This window comes from Lygodium microphyllum, chromosome 24 (genome assembly GCF_053477565.2).
Source record: "Lygodium microphyllum isolate KBCC chromosome 24, Lygodium_microphyllum_v1.1.10, whole genome shotgun sequence".
NCBI lineage: Eukaryota > Viridiplantae > Streptophyta > Polypodiopsida > Schizaeales > Lygodiaceae > Lygodium > Lygodium microphyllum.
In genome coordinates this window covers 73,625,744-73,645,981 of record NC_141158.1, presented here as the reverse complement: position 1 = coordinate 73,645,981, position 20,238 = coordinate 73,625,744, and the positions used below count along the sequence as shown (strand labels likewise).

General features: G+C 44.2%; 1 protein-coding gene across 6 annotated transcripts in view; it reads left to right on the top strand.

Moving 5' to 3' along the window:
- The window catches only part of SOX (sulfite oxidase), a 67,481-nt gene extending 50,952 nt beyond the window's left edge, over positions 1-16,529 (top strand). For 2 of the 6 annotated variants that reach the window (XM_087665034.1, XM_087665030.1), the window contains 5 exons: positions 75-185; positions 317-418; positions 507-557; positions 645-881; positions 1,805-2,279. In XM_087665034.1, the coding sequence (XP_087521160.1) occupies positions 75-185; positions 317-418; positions 507-557; positions 645-881; positions 1,805-1,933 (630 nt within the window). In that variant the 3' untranslated portion in view covers positions 1,934-2,279. Of the gene's footprint in view, positions 1-74; positions 186-316; positions 419-506; positions 558-644; positions 882-1,804; positions 2,281-15,036; positions 15,806-16,270 lie in introns of those variants that run through there. The other 4 variants (XM_087665032.1, XM_087665033.1, XM_087665036.1 and 1 more) reach the window with 4 other exon arrangements.
- Positions 16,530-20,238: the final 3,709 nt, after the last annotated feature.

Genomic DNA, 20,238 nt, shown 5'->3' with positions numbered 1-20,238 from the left:
TGTGGATTTCTAAATCTTTTCTTCTCTAAACAATTCAATGTGTGTGTGCTTATTTATTTGCATATGCTTTTCAGGAACTTAGTCCAGATCATGGTTTTCCTCTTCGCGTTGTTGTACCTGGAGTCATTGGGGCCCGTTCTGTAAAGTGGTTGAAAGGGATTTATGTAACGTCAGAAGAATGTCAGGTTGATGCAATTTCTGTTGGCAGTCCTGATAGATGGTTATGTTTGCAGTGTCTTACAAAATTATATAGTCAGTCAGGATTCTGAGATTTTAAAATTCTTGGGCTATTGTTAACCATTCTTGAATGATTCAGGGGTTTTTCATGCAAAAAGACTATAAGATGTTCCCTCCTTCTGTGGATTGGAAGAACATCAACTGGCAATCTCGCCGACCACTCATGGATTTTCCAGTTCAGGTAGCAACTGTTATGATGTTCAAATCAGCATAGAATTAAATAGGGTAAATGCATCATTGGCTTTTTTGACAATTCATGATCTGTGCAGTGTGCAATATGTAGTCCACAAGATGGTGCATATGTAGAACAAGGAAGTAAGGTAATGCCTCTTTCATGTGTTATGCAACACTGTTTATGTATCCAAGAGGATGTGTTGAAAACAAAATAGTTGCAACATCCTACCTAGGTTTCTGTTCGAGGGTATGCATTATCTGGTGGAGCACGTGGCATAGAAAGGGTTGATGTATCTGTGGATGGTGGTATAAGCTGGAGTGAGGCCAAGCTTACGCAATGGGACAAGCAACGGTCTAAGGATGAGCATGTTTACATTCCTGATGTTGATGATCATCGGGATAAGTGGGCTTGGGTGCTTTGGGAGTTTGTTGCACAGATAAACACAACAACCGAGATAATAGCCAAAGCGGTATGCAATACATATACAAAGCTTGTTAACTCCAATTTAAAAATAATGTTGTACATTTGTACCAATTTATTTAAGGACATTGCTCTGCCAAAGCTTATATTCTGCAATTTGCTTTTGACTCTTTAATGCCCTTTCAAATAAGGGAACAAAACTTATTGGGGAAATAAAAAAGACATAACATAGTCTTCTATCTCAGAGGCCCAACTCCAGGGTCCAAGCAGATTGGAAATTAAGGTTACTAGAAAGTTGATACCCCTCAAACGCATAGAGTGGCAAGCAGCTTGGCTGTTATGGTTACCAGAGCATTGATGACCCTTGCACTCTAGACCTCTAGCATGTAGAGTGGCAAGGATGAGAGCCTCACATCATAATGGTTTTTTGTTCTTTTTGTAAATTGTCTTAGTAGAGGTCTTTCCTGAATGGGGTTTTTAAAAAAATGTCAGAATAATGCAGACACTCTATGAAACATGATGATTGAGTAGGGGTTTCGGAACTATTTGAAAAACCATAAAACTAGCTCCCATTATGAATGATTTCCCGTTTGCAGATGTATGTGGCCTGATTCAGTTAAATTTCAGAGTTTTGCACAATGCCCAAACAGTGGCAATTGATTAGCTATTAAAGTCTCTTGAGATTAAAATTATCAGCTACTAAACATAGTGCATATGGTGTCTTGTCTGCACCTGTTGTTGACAGTCTGGTGTACCCTCTAGTATCCTCGTGCTTCTATCCTTGTGTCAGAATTTACTTTTATTAAACATTAATTATTTATCATATGGATAAAGGACCGAGTGCAAGTCTTCTGTTTAGGCATCAGTCACTCTTAGCCATTGATGAGCTTCACTCTAGCAGAAAACCTTGGAGATGTATTTTCTTTCCTCATTTTTTCAAAGCCAGTGACTTCCCCTCATTTTGTGGCCCAGGTTGACAGTGCAGCTAATGTTCAACCAGAAAATGTTGAGACTATCTGGAATCTTAGGGGTGTCTTGAACACCTCTTGGCATCGTGTCCATATCAAGACAGCGCCTGCAAACTTACGCTCAAATCTGTGAAGGCCAAATATTAGTGTAAGGGTTACTCTTCAGGTCACATAAACAGGTTCACAAAGGGCTTCCTTTAAAAGTTTATGAATAAAGATGCAGTGGCCTTGAATTCAAATTCTCTAATATTGTCTTTTGTGGCCCAATTTTGAAGTCTTCCTGAGACAGACAAGTGCGAATGTTAACAAGAATAACCAAAAAAGCTCTTCCCTAGCACGGGTTATAATATAAACTTTGTTGGTCATTATGGTGCACAGAAAGGAGGATCAACATATTAAACTGCTCACAGGAATCCTGTTGGCATAGCTGGTTCTTGTTTACTCTTTTTCATAATTTCTCTGGCACGTTCCATTTTACTCATTGAACAATGCAGTGGCACATGACCATTGACTAACATTCACAACTACATCCCGCCTTAAGCTTTTGCATTCTCAGGAACTCAAGCATACATTTCCCAGAAAATTTGATTCTATCTCCTGGAAATGTCTTCCATCCTTCCATATACTTTGTTTTCGTTGCAGTGTTTTGCCATGACAACTCTGATGCAGATGCCACTATTAGCACTCTTTGCACATTAGATCTGTCTACCTACATAATCCAGGCCCATTCTTGCCACCAAATATGTGTATGCTCTTTCTGCCATTGCCTGCTACCTACACTTTCATCACGATTGTTTGCAACACAGTTACCTTGCCATTCTCTTCTCATGGGGAGGACATGGCACAGAGCAGGCAACAGACAGCCTTCAACACCCAAATTTGAAGGAAGGGAGAGTAATCTCCTGAATTACTTGAATGGCCAAGACTACCTGCTTCCATAGGTCCCCGTTCCTACTGCTATCCTCAAATTTGGAGGAAGGGAGAGTAATCTCCTGAATTACTTCAATGGCCAGTACTACTGCTTCTCAGTTCCCACTGCTACCTTGTTGGTGCAAATGGAGCCCATAGACATTACATGGTCACTGAGCAAGGGAATTTTCACAATAGTTGTTGCAGAAAACTGGCTGTTTTTCGTGACACGGGAGTTTTTGAGGTGACAGCTTTGATAGCAACTACAAAACGCCCCAACACATAATGAAAGAGGATTGTTTAGCACCTTCTAGGTCAATTCTCTAACATCTCAGCAGTTGGCCAGATTGTAAAGTACTGCACTTGGTCTCAAGGTTTTCATTGGGGAAAGCACTTGAATGGATTTAGCTAACAAGTTGAGGCACACAATGTTGGACCTTGTAGCTCACATTTATGTGTGACATTTAGAATCAACTTCTTTAATTAAGCCTTTTAGGGAACATGGTTCATTCGCGTAACTTGCTGCACCTTTCACTTGTGGGAGAATTTTTTACCACTAAATTTGTTCCAAGTGAGAAGCTATACCCTCACCAGCACCGTGTAGGCTGATGGGTGATAAGGGTGTGAGTTTCATGAGGTCTTGAGCTCAAGTTTTGGGGGAAAGTTAAAGGCTGGTCTACCCATACATGCGCTGTTGAAAGAAAATTCACTTGCCCAGCCACGCTTTCTTAAGATCAAAGAAGGGAAGGTTAGCTGCTGGATTTTGGCAGATGCTCTCTTCACTCAAGCATTATGTTTCCAAGTGTATCCATGGCTACTGTATTTTTCTGAAGGATGCCAACTGGTCTATGCTTGTAGTGGATTTAATACCCTATGGCTGTCATAGGGGTGTTGTCTTGTCCTTTCGTGTATAATGGCAGGAAGGTAACACTAAAGATGGGATCTATGTGGAAGCGTGCAAGCATCTTACTAGTCATCTTAACATTTATTGAAGGCCAAGAGGACCTTTGAAACCAAAATGGTTATTATAATTTATCCACAGTATGTTTAATCATGGATGCAATATGATGGCATGTATCCTCACATAATCTCATGGGTAGTGCCTAGCATCAAGGTGGCAAGGCCTCCTAGCTCTACGAGCCCTATGCCTATGTATTGGATCGACTAAAGTTTATAAGCCAATTTTTTTGTAAATTAATCAAGTATCTAAAATATGAGAGAGAGAGCTGCTGTCTTTGGAGAGGCGGTTGGCCCATCTTATTCAAGTGTTTCAGTTGAAATCTTATCAACAGGCCAAGCTGCACAACTTGATGGACACAATGCAAGATAGCGCCTGCCAGTCTCATAAGTTCTTTCGCGCCTTGCATGCGTCTCCGGCCCGCGAAAATATGACCAGACTCCAGGATTCGGAAGGTCGCATGGTCACGGATCTGCAGACCATTGTCACTATGTGCAGAAACTATTTTATGGAACTTCTTGGTTCCTCTTCCTCGCCTTCTAGCCAGGTTACGCATGCCCGCGCGGTCTTCTATCATCTGGTCCGCCAACAGGTTCCAGTTGATATGCAAGCCGCTTTGGAGACGGATATTTGCGAGGAAGAGGTTATGGACGTTTTGTTGCACCTGCCGAATGATAAAAGTCCTGGCTGGGATGGTCTCACTAATGAATTCTTTCAGACCTCGGCCACGCAGTTGGTGAAGCCATTGGTGGCCATGTTTCAGTAGGTGTGGGAAACGGGGGTCATGCCCTCCTCATGGAGAGAAGGCCTTATCAAACTAATTCCAAAGGTCCCTTCGCCGTCAAAGTTGCAACATTGGCGACCAATCTCTTTGATGGGCTCCATGTATAAAATCTACTCCAAAGTGTTGGCGAATCGGCTCCACAAGCACCTTCGAGCTATTGTGCATCCTCTCCAATATGGTTTCATTAAGGGCCGCAACATTCTGCATAATATCTTAAATGTGCAAATGGCTATTGACTATGCGCGGCACTCCGGTCAGGAAGTGGTATTGATCCAATTGGACTTGGAAAAGGCGTTTGATTATGTGGACTGGTCTTTCATTGCAGACCTCATGTCGGCTATGGGCTTTGGTACCCGAATGTCCCGATTGATCTACACCATTAGTGCTGAGGCTTCCTCCAGAGTTACGCTTAATGGTGGAGTTACAGAGCCATTTGTCCTTGCACGCTCGGTCAGACAGGGTTGTCCTTTGAGCCCTCTCTTCTTTGCCCTGGCGACTCACCCGGTCCTTTCAATGTTATCCTCCATGGCAGCCTTTGCCCAGCTGGCCGGGCTGTCTCTTCCGTTGGGTCAGCACTTCGTTAGCCAATCTTTGGCTGATGACACCTTTATGATTTTGCAGGCGGACAGGGACAACATTCGAAGGGCATTAGATGTTTGGACACTCTTTGGTCAGGCCTCTGGGCTTCGCATCAATGCCCTTAAGTCAGCCATTCTCAGTTGTACGGAGCCTGATTTGCAGTCCTTAGGCTGGCAAGGCCAGGTGGTTTCCCGTGGCTCCATTGTCAGGCATCTTGGATACCCATTGGGGGTGGATGTACGGCCAAAAGCCCTGCTGGAGTGGATTTCACAAAAATTGGCGGCGAAGTTTATGTATTGGAAGTCGCAAGCGTGACCATTCCATGTCCGCCTCAAAGTGGCCCAGACAATCATGCTTCCAATGCTAACGTATTTCCTGCCTTTGTTGCCATGGACTCCTACTACTTTGAAGGCCCTCACTCATCCCATCCGTTTCATGCTATGGAAGAAGGATTCACTGCAGGCCGGCATTTCCTGGATTTCATGGTCACACGCATGTACCCCTAAGCGCATGGGTGGAGGAGCTATTTTGGATGCACACACTCATATGTTAGCTCTCCGTTGGTCCCTTTTTCGTGCCATGTGTGTGGATCATCACCCTTGGACCATCATAGCCCGTTATTTTCTTGAGGACAGCGGGCTCCGCCATGGCAACACACTGCTTCGGGCCTCCTGGTGGCATGTCCTTAATGCTGACTCTCGTGTTTCTAGTCCCTCTTCCTCTTTGTTACTGCACTTGGTCGGCTCTTGGAAAGTGGTGCTCCAAAAGGCCCGTTGGCACCCAGTAGGGGACCGCTTGCAGACTAACTCCTTTCAGCTGGAATTGTTGGTAGTATCGAGACTCCTTTCATGGGAAGATAAACATCAACTCAAACCAAGATTTAATCGCATGGCCCGTTTAAGTGTGACGTCGGTTGCGGATGCTACCCTTGCCACTCGCAATGTCCTCGTATCATTTCGGACCGCTCGGCGACTCTTTAAGATCCCGCGTGGATACCGTGATTTGTGGGAGCAGCTTTCGTCGAAGCTTCAGGGTCGGCAACCCTTTCCTGCCTTGACTGTGGATCGCCCTTGGCAGGACTGGGACCTTGCAGGCCGCCTGAGTCTGGAAAAGGCCTCTACTAATCAGGTGTATCATCTTCTTGTTCAAGATCACCAATGGCTGGGAGAGAAAGCTAACACTGTTTGGGGACTACGGAAATCGCTGTCATGGTGGTACAAAACGCTGATGGAGGGCTGGCTAAATAAGACACCTTTCAAATGCAAGGTTTTTCTTTGGCGGGTAATGATTGGTGGTCTTCCTCTGGCCTCGGCCCTTGCCAAGCGTCGCATCTCGAATGGCAATTGTTTCTTCTGTACCACACCGGCGGAATCGGCCCGACATCGTTTTCTCTCTTGCCCGCTCGCCAAGAATATCTGGTCACTCTTGTCGCACATTTGGCGCGCGGTGGTGGGATCCTCGCTAACTCCTTTCGACTGGGTTTTTGTGCGCCGGAAGTATCCCGCACCGCCACAGTTGCATGAGAAGATCTTATTTCACTTTTTCAGATATTGGGGATGCTGGCACATTTGGACCACGCGCAATGCTTTTCTCTTTGATTCGGCCTCTAATGTACCCCGACATATTGCCAGGCTTAAAGGGCTCTTGCATTGGCAGCTAGATATCATCCGACACTCCGACTTGCTCCCTCGAGAGGATTTGCATCCGTGGCATATGGCAATTGCCTCTGGGTCGTTGCCATGATTGGTGTAACCTTTTCAGTGCATTACTACGGGGCTTCCCCACACGTTGGCCTAGGGCCCTCGTGTATCTTGTAATCAGAAAAAGAGAGAGAGAGAGAAAGAGAAAACCTCTTCACATGACGGCTTTGTGTCATCATGTATCTTGTAATCCAGTAATCTTGTATTTTTTTTCGTAATTAATACAATTACCTTTTACGAAAAAGAGAGAGAGAGAGAGAGAGAGAGAGAGAGAGAGAGAGAGAGAGAGAGAGAGAGAGAGAGAGAGAGAGAGAGAGAGAGAGAGAGAGAGAGAGAGAGAGAGAGAGAGAGAGAGAGAGAGAGAGAGAGAGTGTGTGTGGCGTGCTACGGGAGCTTCTCGTCGGACCTGCGCAGGGGTCGTCCGGCACCTGTCGTGAGCTGACGTTGACTCTTCACCTTCGTCGTCGTCTGCTTGCCTGTGTGTCCTGTCGCCACGACGTCTGTTCGACTGCGCGCCCCGTCGCCTGAGCGCCCCGTTGCCTGTGCGTCCCGTCGCCTGTGCGCCCCGTCGCCCACGCGCTAGGTTGCCCCGTCGCCACGTAGCCAGGTAGCCTAGCCCTGCCCCTGCCGTCGCCTGACCTGCGCACCCTGACAGTGCGCACCGTCAACGCCTGGAGCTTGCCCGCTTGTTCCACCCCTGTTCGCCTGTGCCTGTCTGATCCTGCTCGCCTGACGACCGCCCACCTGAGCCGCCTGTGGTCGTTTTCTCTGCATCAGTGTGGCTGTGGCCCCGTCGACGCCTGAAGACTGAATGCCTTTCATTTGTAGAAACAGGAGGGTGTGACGACCTGCCCTAATCCGGGAAGGGGGCTCCGCTTGCTTCGGAATAGTCTGTCCGCTTCTGTACCGGCGCCCAGTTGCGGCCTGTGTGTCTCTGCCCCCCGCGATTTTTTCACTCGGCCTCTGTCCGACATACGTGCTGATACAATATGGCTGGCTTGGATCTGGCTTTCATAGACCAAACGGTGGCAGCTCTTGGTCCGGATTCTGACAACGAGGAACCAGAGGACATGGTTCCGTGCACAGAGGAGATGCCCCCTGCTCCTGACCTCCAGCCAGTGGGCAAACGCACCAAGCATACTTCGGCAGGGATAATGGATCATCAGGATCGTTCCTATGCGCAGGTTGCTTCTGATTCTGTGGACTCCCAGGAGGTTGATTGGGAGCACCTGTTGGAGTTTGCTAACACTTTGCTGGGCGATTATGTTCAACATAATCAGGAAGTCTTTTCGGACTCTGCAACAACGGAAGATGTTCTGGAAGCCACTGTGGATCCGAAACATGTCTTGTGTTCCTTTTCAGTGTTCTATGAACGTGCTGTGATACTTTTTTTCATTGGTAGGATCCCGCTGCTTTCCCGTATTCGCCAGTGGCTGCACAGTCTGCTACAAGAGGAATGTGTTGAAGAGATTTTTGTTGGCCCCCAGGGTTTTTTTGAGGTGCTGTTGAAATCAGAGACACACCGTGCTACTCTTCTGTCTAAACTGCCACTGTTCATTGATCGCCGTCTGGTCCATGTGGTGCCATGGCGCCCCATGGCAGATTTTCAGCGTCTGTTGCAACGTGAATGCCCTGTGTGGGTTGAAGTGGAAAATTGTCCGGCGGTTTATTGGCCACTGCTAAAAGATGCCATGGCTGCTGTGGGCACTGTCCTGGTCCCCCCAAGCCTAAGGGCCATGAATCGCAACCGCCTGTGTATGTTATGGGACACTGCTCGAAAAAGGCCTGCTTGGTTACGCATTAACTGCTCTGGCATGCATCCTTTACATTTTCGTTTGAAATGGGGCAACTTTGCAGGACATTGCTTTTCATGTGGACAATTGGGGCATTTTGTGGCTGAATGCCCCGAGAAGCACCACACTTTAGATGTCGAGCATGTTGGGCAGCCCATGGAAGATATGATGTGTGATGCGCCATCGCAAGATGCCACACAGCCACCTAAAGTTTTGAATAAAGGTAAACAACAGGTCTCGGGTTTGGATTCTGGTGCCAATGATTGGGTAGATGTACACGCGAAAAAAGGCAACAAGCATGCTGTTGGCATGATGGATACTGTGCCTGCTGCCTCACCAGATTCCATGCGTACGTATATGCGCAGGAGAGAAATGATGTCTTCAGAACACTCTGCTCCTGCTATGGTTTCCTCTGCTCCCCATCAACAGACAGCTAGGAGAGTGTCTTTAGATGGTCCTAAGGGTCCACCCGCTAAGCTGGCTTTTGATACTCGAGGTAATGTCATTACCCCATGGGATCATCGCTATCCCCGCTCCATCCCCAAGTCAGCGGATATGCCATCCACTTCCAAATCTGGTCGTCAGAACTCTTTTGCCGTGTTAGCTGATTTCTTGGATGAGGGTGTACTAGACATTCTCACCGAAAAGGTCTCATCGAGGGAAGCTGTGCCTCGTACCTGATCCTTTTTTGCATCCACATGAAGATAGCTACGTGGAATGTGCGAGGAATTTGTTCTCGCCACAAGCAACATGCTATGTGGACAATATTGCATGAGAATCAGTGGGATGTCTTGTGTGCTGTTGAACACAAGAGTCATAGTGAAGCGGGTAAAGTTGTGGATTGCCATGGTTTTCGTTTGTTCTATGTAGGGATACATGCCAGGCAGTATTCTGGTGTGCTTATGATTGTACATGGAAAATATCAGCCAGTTCTTATCAAGAATGATGTACATGGCCGCTTTGTGGTGATTGAAATTTTATTTGAAGGAGAGATCTTATGGTTACTTGGCCTCTATGCTCCGAATGATCCTCTCTCTCGTCAGGAGCTTTGGCATACCTTGCAGAGTTCCTTGTCCCTTGGCAGACGGGGTTTTTTGATGGGGGATTTTAATATGTGTGTTGATTCTTTACAGTCCACATCAGAACATTCAATCATGGATGCGCCGGAAAGACGTACGTGGCAGCAGTTGGATTTTGCCGTTCTTAAGCAAGATCTCTGGTCTTGGCTGTATCCTTCTTCTACAGGGTTTACCTTCCATTCTGCCCAGTATGCCACAACATGGTTGCGGTTAGACCGCATTTACATCATGCAGGATGATGATTTCCTTCCTGAGATGCTCGAAATGAAAGTGTTACAACAATATGCATTGTCGGATCATTTCCCTCTGTAGCTTGAGCTCCTTGCACAACCAATTGCTCCTTTCAAGCAATTTCTGGATAGACTCCCGTTGCGTTTCAACTCGTCTTATTTGAAGCATGCAATCTTCCAGGGCTATATGCAGCAATTGATTGATCGGTTCTTATTGGATTTCTCATCCCAGGGCACTGCTTCCTTTCAACGATTGCTCTCCAATGTGCAGCGGGTTGCTCGCCAGTATGGGCTCCATCATGCCTCTCTTTGTCGGCGGCGCCGACAAGCAGCCGAGGAACTGCTGGCTTTGGTTCGTTCTTTGCTGGTGGACACTCCTGATGACGCATTTCTGCTATCACTGGCAACATGTCTGGCTGATCTTATTAAAGAGTTTCAATTGAAATCCTATCAGCAGGTCAAATTGCAACAGCTGACGGACACTCTGCAAGACAGTGCTTGTCAGACTCATAAGTTTTTTCGAGCTCTCCATGTCTCTCCTGCTCGAGAGAATATGACGAGGCTCCAGGATGAAGAAGGTCAAATGGTTCTTGATCCGCAGATGATTGTGAATATGTGTAGAAAGTATTTCCTAGACCTTCTTGGTTCTACTTCTCCGCCTTCAGGCCAAATTACTCATGCCCGTTCAGTTTTTTATGATCTGGTCCGCAATCAGGTTCCTCAGGACATGCAATCTACTCTGGAGGCAGATATTTGTGAGTCGGAGGTCATGGATGTTCTGCTACACTTGCCTAAGGATAAAAGTCCTGGCTGGGATGGTCTTACCAATGAGTTCTTTGAGTTTTTTGCCACCCAGCTCACGAAACCTTTGACGGCTTTGTTTCAACAGGTATGGAAAACGGGGATTATGCCTTCCTCTTGGAAAGACGGTCTTATTAAACTGCTTCCAAAAGTTCCTTCGCCATCCATGTTGAAACGGTGGCGCCCAATTTCTTTGATGGGTTCTATATATAAAATCTTTTCAAAAGTTATGGCGAATCGCCTCCATAAGCATCTTCCTGCCATTGTGCATCCTCTCCAATATGGTTTCATTAAGGGCAGAAACATTTTGCACAATGTCTTAAATGCGCAACTGACAATTGATTATGCAAGGCATTCACATTAGGAGGTCGTACTGGTTCAATTGGACCTGGAAAAAGCTTTTGATTATCTGGACTGGTCTTTCATTGCAGAACTTATGTCTGCTATGGGCTTTGGTGCCCGGATGTCTCGTTTGATCTATACTATTAGTGTTGCAGCATCTTCGCGGGTCATGTTGAATGGAGGAGTTACCAAGCCAATTGTCCTTGCCCGCTCTGTCAGACAGGGGTGCCCTTTGAGTCCTCTCTTCTTTGCCCTTGCGACTCATCCGGTTCTTTCGATGCTATCTCATATGGCAGCTTCTACTCAGTTGGCTGGATTGTTGCTTTCCTCTGGACAGCACTTCATTGGTCAATCCTTGGCTGATGACAGTTTTATGATCCTGCGTGCGGACAAAGATAATCTTCATAAAGTGTTAGATGTTTGGGCTCTTTTTGGTCAGGCTTCTGGTCTGCGCATTAATGCCTTGAAATCGGCTATTCTCAGCTGCACGGAGTCGGATTTGCAGTCACTGGAGTGGCAGGGCATGGTTGTCCCTCGTGGCTCCATTGCCAGGCATCTTGGGTACCCTTTAGGGGTTGATGTTTCCCCAAAGCAGCTATTACAGTGGATTTCACAGAAACTGGCGGCTAAGTTTCTGTATTGGAAGTCTCAAGCCTGGCCCTTCCATGTTCGCCTCAAAGTAGCCCAGACAATAATGTTGCCAATGCTTACATATTTCTTGCCATTACTACCCTGGACTACTACGACACTGAATGATCTTACGAAGTCTATTCGGTTCATGTTATGGAAGAAGGATTCCTTGCATGCGGGTATTTCCTGGATTTCTTGGTCGCATGCATGCACCCCAAAACGCATGGGTGGAGGGGCTGTTTTGGATGCCCACACTCATATGCTGGCACTCCGCTGGTCTCTTTTTCGCGCCATGTGCTCGGATTGTCATCCTTGGGTCGTCATAGCCCGTTACTTTCTTGAGGATCACGGGCTTCTGCATGGTAATACCCACATCCGCAGTTCGTGGTGGCATGTTCTTAATGCAGATTCTCGATTCTCCAGTTCTTCCTCATCTCTGCTTGCCCATTTGGTGTGACCCTGGAAACTGGTCCTCCGGAAGTCTCAGTGGCATCCAGCAGAGGATCATTCAGCCACTAATTCGTTTCAATTGGAATTGTTGGCAGTCTCGCGGTTAATTTCGTGGGACGCTAAACATGAGCTTCGACCACAATTCAACCGTATGGCACGTTTGGGCTTAACTTCGGTCGCGGATGCTACTCTTGCCAGTCACAATGTGTTCATGTCGTTTCGTACAGCCAGGAGGATTTTCAGGATCCCTCGTGGATACAGGTTTTTATGGGAACAGCTTTTGAGGGTGCTTCAGACCAGACAACCCTCTCCTGCCCTTGCTACGGATCGTCTCTGGCAGGATTGGGACTTTGCAGGTCGGCTGCATTTAGAAAAGGCTTCAGCTAACCAGGTGTATCATCTTCTGATTAAAGATCATCAATGGCTGGTTACTAAAGCTAATATTCTATGGGGATTGCATAAATCCTCGTCATGGTGGAGGGTAACTGTGATGGAGGGCTGGTTAAATAAGACACCATTCAAATATAAGGTCTTTCTTTGGAGGGTGATGATTGGTGGTCTTCCGCTTGCTTCAGCTCTTTCAAAGCGCCGAATCTCCAATGGCAACTGTTTCTTTTGCACCACCACTATGGAATCCGCCCGTCATCGTTTTATTTCTTGCCCCCTTGCTCAGAAAATCTGGTCATTCTTGTTAGCCGTCTGGCGAGCGGTGGTTGGTTTCTCGCTTCGCCCGTTTAATTGGGTTTTTGCGCGGCCCAAATATCCCACACCGACACAGCCACATATGAAGATCTTGTTTCACTTTCTTCGATATTGGGGCTGTTGGCACAACTGGACCATTCGGAATGCTTTCCTTTTTGATTCTGCTTCTAATGTTCAGCGGCATATTGCTAGGCTTAAAGCTTTCTTGTATTGGCAGACAGATCTTCTCCGGCACTCTGACATCCTCTCTCGAGAGGACTTACGCCCCTGGCACATGGCAATTTCCTCCGCGTCTTTGCCATGATTTTGTAACTATTTGACCCTATGGTTTTTGTAAACAGTCAGTTTGTACACATGATGGGGTAGAGCCATCGTGTATCTTGTAATCATGGAAACTTTTCGTAATTAATACAATTACCTTTTACGAAAAAAAAAAGAGAGAGAGAGAGTGTGTGTGTGTGAACATATGCTCTAGGCATAACTAGACACATTTTGGATTAATGAAACTTAAAGTTTATTTTTAAACTCTTTAAAGACCTTATATCCTATTGGATGCACAAGTGTATGCTTACATGATTGGTTGGCAAAAAGTCATTGTGTAAAACATTTAAAATTCATATATGCTTCAAAACTACACATACTCATATGCATAGTATGGATGTACATATCCATGTATTTCTCTCCCCATTAAGGAAAATTTGAGGTAAAAAAACAACATTGTAAGGGAGTTTGATCAAAATATTTCCTTAAAAAATATGGGTATAGTAAAATTTTGGCAAATGAATTCCAAACTTGTTGAGGATTGCTTTTTTAGTACCTACCTTTCATGAGCTTTCTATTGATATATGTGTTAGGGTTTGAAAGTGGGATAGTGATTTCTTTTTTTTGCCTACGAAATATTATCATTATGATTTGAGTACAAACCTAAGATGAGGTTAGAATGCCTAGTGGCATACAAAATCGTTAATTGTGTTGTTGTGTGGTATCATATCCAATGAATGAAATAGTGAAAGAGTCCCCCTTTACAGAGAGTTCACTTATAGGTCTATTGACACTTGTGGGGTTGTTTGCATGAGGAGTTGAGCTAGTTCAAATTGGACACAAAGTTTTAACAGGTGGCTTACATGCTTAGTGAAACTTTAGTCTTCTTTATGTTACTTATCAAGTTCATGTGGTTCACGCTTAAGTTTAGATGTTTGTAGGACACTTTACACAGGAAGAGTTTTACGTAGTCTTAATGTAGACTTTTGGGGCCTTTAGGAAGGGCTTTTGAGGTTGAAATGGGATGTGATAAGGACAATGAATTCAGTGCAACTTCAACGAGAACAGGGGCTCCATCTATTGGGAATTTATTGATGAAAAACAAGAAGGAAAAGAGCGACATCTCATGTTTTTTGATCATGAAGAGAAGCAACTTATAGTAGGGTAACAACAAGGGAGAATAAAGCTCAAGGAGAGAGAGTTCTTGGAGGTCTTTTATTGATTTGATCTACAATTGCAATATAGGGTATACGAGTTGAATATTGTTAGCCATAGCTTTGGCAATTAGAGCTCTTTAAACTCAATGTGAAAGTTTGTCTAAAGAGTTACATGATAGGTAATGCTATGGCATCTTCTGCACGTTCTTTTGATGAAATACAAATTATTATAGATCTTTAATATGTATTTGCGATAGTAGCAGTAGTAATAGTGGTTTGCTAACATCTACAAAGTTTTGATTTGTTGTCACAAAAGCTTTGTAGACTATTAAAAGCTAGTTGAAATTATTTGATGGTTAGAATGTTTTGGTCTATCTAAAGATAGTGTGTTGCATATGAAAGATGCAGATTGGGGTCAATTCAAGACAACATTAAGAGAGGAAAATTTTCATTGAGGATACATGCTTAGTTACTCTCGCAAGACTTTCATGGAGTGGGTTATCAAGCCTAACAAAGGTCTTGCAACCAACATTATTGTGCGAGTTTAAGTGCATGTATGATCATTAGGAACATTGTTGAGTAGCAAGATCTAAAGGCTTAAAAGATAGATATTTTTTCAAGTTATAGATCGTGCCTTGTAAGTAAGCTTGGAAGAGCTCTTGGAAGATGAAATGACAGAACTTAATTTGAAAATACATTGACAGAATGTAAAAGATATTGTCTTTGTATTATGCCTACAACCTTTAGTAAGCTAACATAGCTTGCAGTGAAATAACTTGTGTCTACAATTGCACGTTTTGTTAAAGATGATGTTATGAACAAGTTGGTTAAAGGGATGTGTGACTTGCACGCCCCTTGTAGGAACGAAGAGGCCAACAACAAACAACTGATACAAAATCGTGCCAAGGGCCAAAGGTACCCTGTTTGGAAGTGTCAACTACTTCAGTGCCTTCATCCATGTGCAATAGTGAAGATTACGATGAGTTGGTAAAAGAAATTTAGAGCCAACTCAACAAGATGATTAAGGAGTAAAGGTCGTACCTGCAAAGCTAGAAGGGTTACAAAGCTTGATGAAAAGGGGCGGTTTGCAGCCTTTAAGGCTTCAACTCGAGTGGGATTTGTTCGTCACTGGATTTGGTATGAAAGTCCTCTACATGAGTGGAGAGATTGTGATATGTATTGGAATGCTTTAGAAAGATATCGGATTTTTTGGAAAGAGAAATTCATTTGCGAAAATAGGTTTTCCATTCGACCCAAATTTTGAGAAAGGTGGTTGGAGAACTTGCTTTAGGATATGGTTGCTAGGAATGTAAATGCAATAGTTGGACTTGTCACTTTTAGGTTATAGATTGAAAAAGCTCTTAGATGTGGTATAGTTAGTAATAAATCAGATATATGGACTCATGCAATGCACACAACTAAAAAGGGTAAGATATTTAGGGTTGAATTAACAGGTGCACGTAAGAGCATTTGCGAGATGACCATAGTTGCCAAGAAACTCATTTCATAAGGTTAGAAAACTCGTTTGATACCTACTTATTTCATAAATGTATAAAACACATACTTTAAACTTTCATGAATATTGTATCTTAAATATCTTGGGACTTTTGTAATCACCACGTATCACAAATCTTATTAGCCATGGTCATGGTCTCACACTTTATGGATCATGTATTATACCCTTAGCATGGTTGGACCTTAATTATGTTAGTCTTATGTATGAGGCAGCCTTTATTTGTCTTATGAAGTTTAGTGCCTCATAAAGTGCAGTTTTGAGGCAGTTAAAAAATGTGACTTGAAGAGGCATTTCTGTGTGTCATTCTCGTGAATTTGATCGTCCTAGATGTCTATACTTGATGTATGACGAATTTATTTGGATATATGGAGGATCTGATAGTTGGCGCCATCATCTATTGTGTCTTTCTCTTATTCGCAGCATGTTCTCTATGATTTACTTCTTATTCTCTGATTTATATTGTTGAAGTTAGTGTTCTATATCTCTATGTGGTTAGTTCTTAGTTTCTGTGAGTTTTGGTTATGAGATTTGGGATTTATCCCATGAAGCATTCTCTGTCTTGTTATGTATTTTGCATAGATAAGGCAACAATACTTTGGCGATCCTGCCATGCTTTTCTGAATCTCTGGTGTGGAAGTTTAACAGCAAAATGACTTCAGTTGATGCAAGAAATTGGAAGCTATGTAAAAAATGACACTGTTTTGGGGAAGACAACCTAATTTCCTGTATGTAGTTTGAAAGGTTTTTTGGGTGCAGAATTTGTGCACAGACTTGAAGCAATACCTAAGATTTGTGAAAAATGACTTTGTTTTATGGATGAAAAATGTATTTGTTGTATAGAGTTTGAAGGGTTTTATGTTGGTATATGCTGCCATTGATTCTCTGTCTCTGTGTGTTCAAACATCATTAAAAATGGCAAAGGTTGAGGTCAGAAATTCGAATTTGCTGTATGGAGCAAGATCCCTGTATAGAGTGCAATTTCTACATGAAGTGAATTTTCTGTTTGAAGTAGAATTCATGCATAAAGTAGTAGTTCCTGCATGAAGCAGTTTTCTGTATGAAGCATAATCGTTGCAGGAAGCAACTATGCAGTATCATAGCCAGGGGGGATCAGTCTTATTCTATTGTTCTCTATTTTGGATGTTAAAGCATGATCAAAATAATCTTCTTTGATGATATAAATTTGAGAATTTGGTTGATTCTTGAAGTAGTGGTAGATTGCTTGAAGCCACATGATACATATTAAAGGTTTAACTTTGCATTTTTTCATATATGTCAGAGGATTACCCGTACCCATCAAATGTTATTTTAACCCGTAGCAAATCTAGCGAATTCAGAGAGTTATTGGCAAGACAACAGTAGGGGTTATTAAAAAATGATGATGGGGAAGCATGAGGAAATCCCATCTTGGATGAAGAAGTGCTTTCCTTATTTAGAGAGGAGGTCCACGATATTGGTACCTCTGCTAGTACCATTACAACATAACATTCTCCTACCACATCCAATGAATCTCCTCTAAGTCCCATTGAAAATGAAAATGGAATACCTAAATTGGATTATTTTTTAACTCCTGATAGAGCATAAGAAAGATTGCAGCATTTGGTGTTAGGGAGTACCGTCTTATTGAGGAGTAGAGTTATTATAGCAAAGAAGTCTCTTACTTTTGATCCCTTGTCTCCCATAAAGAAGAAGAAGCCAAGAGCTATGAATCTGTAAGAAGTTGAGAATAAGGAATTAGTGTAAATAACATTGATATTATGCCATGTCACACTGACATTGGTATAAAAGGAGAGGACATGTAATTTTACATCATCTTTTTGACACATTAATACAATTACAGACTTTCTCTCCCTTCTTGCTCACAGCTTCTATGGCTTCCCCTTCTTTCTTGTCTTTCTCTCTCTAAATCTAGTCTTTCTCTCTCCTCGTCACTCTTATTCTCTCTCTTCCTGCAGTCTTTCTCTCTCCTCTGCAGTCTTCTCTCTCCTCTTTCTCTCTCCCTGGTTCTCTATCTGACAAGTGGTATCAGAGCCTAGGTTCTTGGTCCCAGTTAGTCCCTCATTTTTTACCTAGTTACAACTTTCTAGTTACATGGAATTTTGAGTCACAGGTACACAAGTACGGGGAGCAGTAGGGGAGTTTCCAAAGCATCTCTGGACCACAAGGACTGCATGCAGAAGCATTAATGGCAGCTTTCATGAAGACCACACAGACCATGGCAGCCTTTCTTGGAGTCTTAAATGAAACTTGGACCAAGTTTAGAGGCTGACATACCGGATTTGACAACTTGTTGGTCATTTTAGGCCATTTTTCGAAGACTAGAAGAAGGATCAAATCAAGGAGCTCAAGGCATCCATGTAAGGTGTAGCAAAAAGTGTTGAACTGCGGGCTTTATCTAGGCATCATCGACATTTCTTCTTCTATGGTGCAGAAATATTCGCCTTTGGCTTCATATCCTTCGCCTTCGGCCTCTGCTTCACAGCCTTTGTGGTTGTTGTAGCCGCCTTCTTCGGCTTCTTCACCCCGGCATTTGCTACAGTTTTAGGCTTCTTCTGCACCTTCACCTTCGGCAACTTGGCCGCCGCAAACTTCTTCAGCTTCTTTGCCTTCTTCGTCGTTGTGCCTGCCTTTGGCTTCTTCCCTGGAAAAGTCTTCATCATCTTCTTCGCGACTTCTGACAACTTATTGTTGCTCGCCAGGGCCGTATCGAGCGATTTGACAATGGATGCCATGGATTTGGTGATGGTGTTCATCTTGGCCTGTGTATCGAAGCGCGAGACCACGGCATCAAGGCGCGATGCAAGGCGCAGGTAGTTGAGCTTCTATGTGCGCTTGCGGATGGCATTCTCTGCATAGATGCGAGCACCGTCCACGTTGCCCTTCTCAATGGCCTTCTTCACCTTGAGCTTCTCGCTTTTCTCGTCTTTTTCGCCTTGCGGGCCTGTCTCTGCAGGGTTCTGGATGTGAATTTGAAGAATGCTGATCTCGAGGAGGAAGGCATCGCCATCCCAAATCACAGGCCCCTCCATCTTCCTGGTTTTCACCTTGATCTGATAAGAGATGCTATCTGATAGGTTTTCAGGCAGCTGGATCTTCCTCAGGTTCAGCTCACAGACAAGGGAAAGTTACGATAGCTGTTTCTGGTGGCTCACAAAAAAATTATGTTCTGTGGCCTGTCGATTCCTGGCTTTAAAAGGACAGCAGTTGATGGAGATGTTAGCTGGGTGAGCCAACTAAAACAGAATCTGGAGCAGTTGTGCTATCTATTAAGTGCCCTAGAACTCGAGCTCTTTCATAGCCAAGTTGGAGTAGATGCGTTCGCATGCTGCGTTCCTCTACCTCTAATGCTGAAGTAAGTGAAAGCAGATCTGCACACTCTTCCATCAAAACTCTTTCCTGAGCCACCACATGTGCCAGTTCAGAAACAAGAGAGTTGGTCTTTTCAGCCTTTGGCAGTATAAAATTTACTGAGTTCTCTACAGAATTCATCACATCAAATACAGAGCCTATCGCCTTTTTGACTGCAATGGTATCAGCCTTCACACCTCCAATAACAGCCGTATCCTCTTCAGGGTCACTGAAGTTCGCATGTCAAATATCCTCGAGCAAACATTGTACAGTGAATTCTCTGCTGAGAAAGCCTGCGCATTCATTGCTGCATCAGCTCTTGCATTCACAAACCGCCATTGCAGGAGACGATTCTGAAGTATTCGGTGTAGATGAGCCTCTTCGATTTGAGAAAGACCCTTCTTCCCTTTCCTTGTATCTGCTCCAAAATTAAGCATTACTGCAGCACTGCTCAATCTGTGACTCTGTGAAGGTAAAGGAGGAGGTGTTCCCCGTGACCTTGCTGGACTGGGTATGTTTCTGTAAGGAGAAGTCTTTATTGGAGACAGAGGCTGTAGAGGTGGCAAAAATGCTGATACTGAACGATTGGGCACAATTGACCAAGGAGATGGTGGAGCTCCCCCAATCGTTACTGGAATCAATCCTGTAACATTTTCAGATGAAATGGTTGTTTTGTGTCTAATGTTTGATCTTCCCATTGAAGTTGCAGAGAAGTCAGACTCGGGCATTGATGCTCGCAATTTCACAGGCCCCTCCATCTTCCTGGTTTTCACCTTGATTTTCTTTTCCTTGAGGAAATCTTCACCCACTTTCTGTGAATGCAAGATGATGGCACTGAGAGCTGCAGATCGTCGCTGCTCTCCTTGTTGAGGCCTCTCCCACCTGCAATTTTCCTTTCCATTATCATCTTCACTGCTGCACAATTCAGACTCCCATTGAGGTGATTTCACGGTCTCAAACAATCCCTCCACAAGGCCATTCCTGTAGCATACCCAGCACAATCTGCATTCTGCTTTATGCAATAGCAGAGGGTGAGCTGATTTCAAAAGACGTATTGCAACTGCTACAGCAGTTGATGTCCCAGGCTCTTGAAAAGCTGGAGGAGGAACTTGAGCAGTGGGGAGTTTGAAGAAGAAGCAGGAATGAGCAATTGCTGGAATCTTGAGACCTGCCAGACTCACATTCGTCCTTTATTGAAG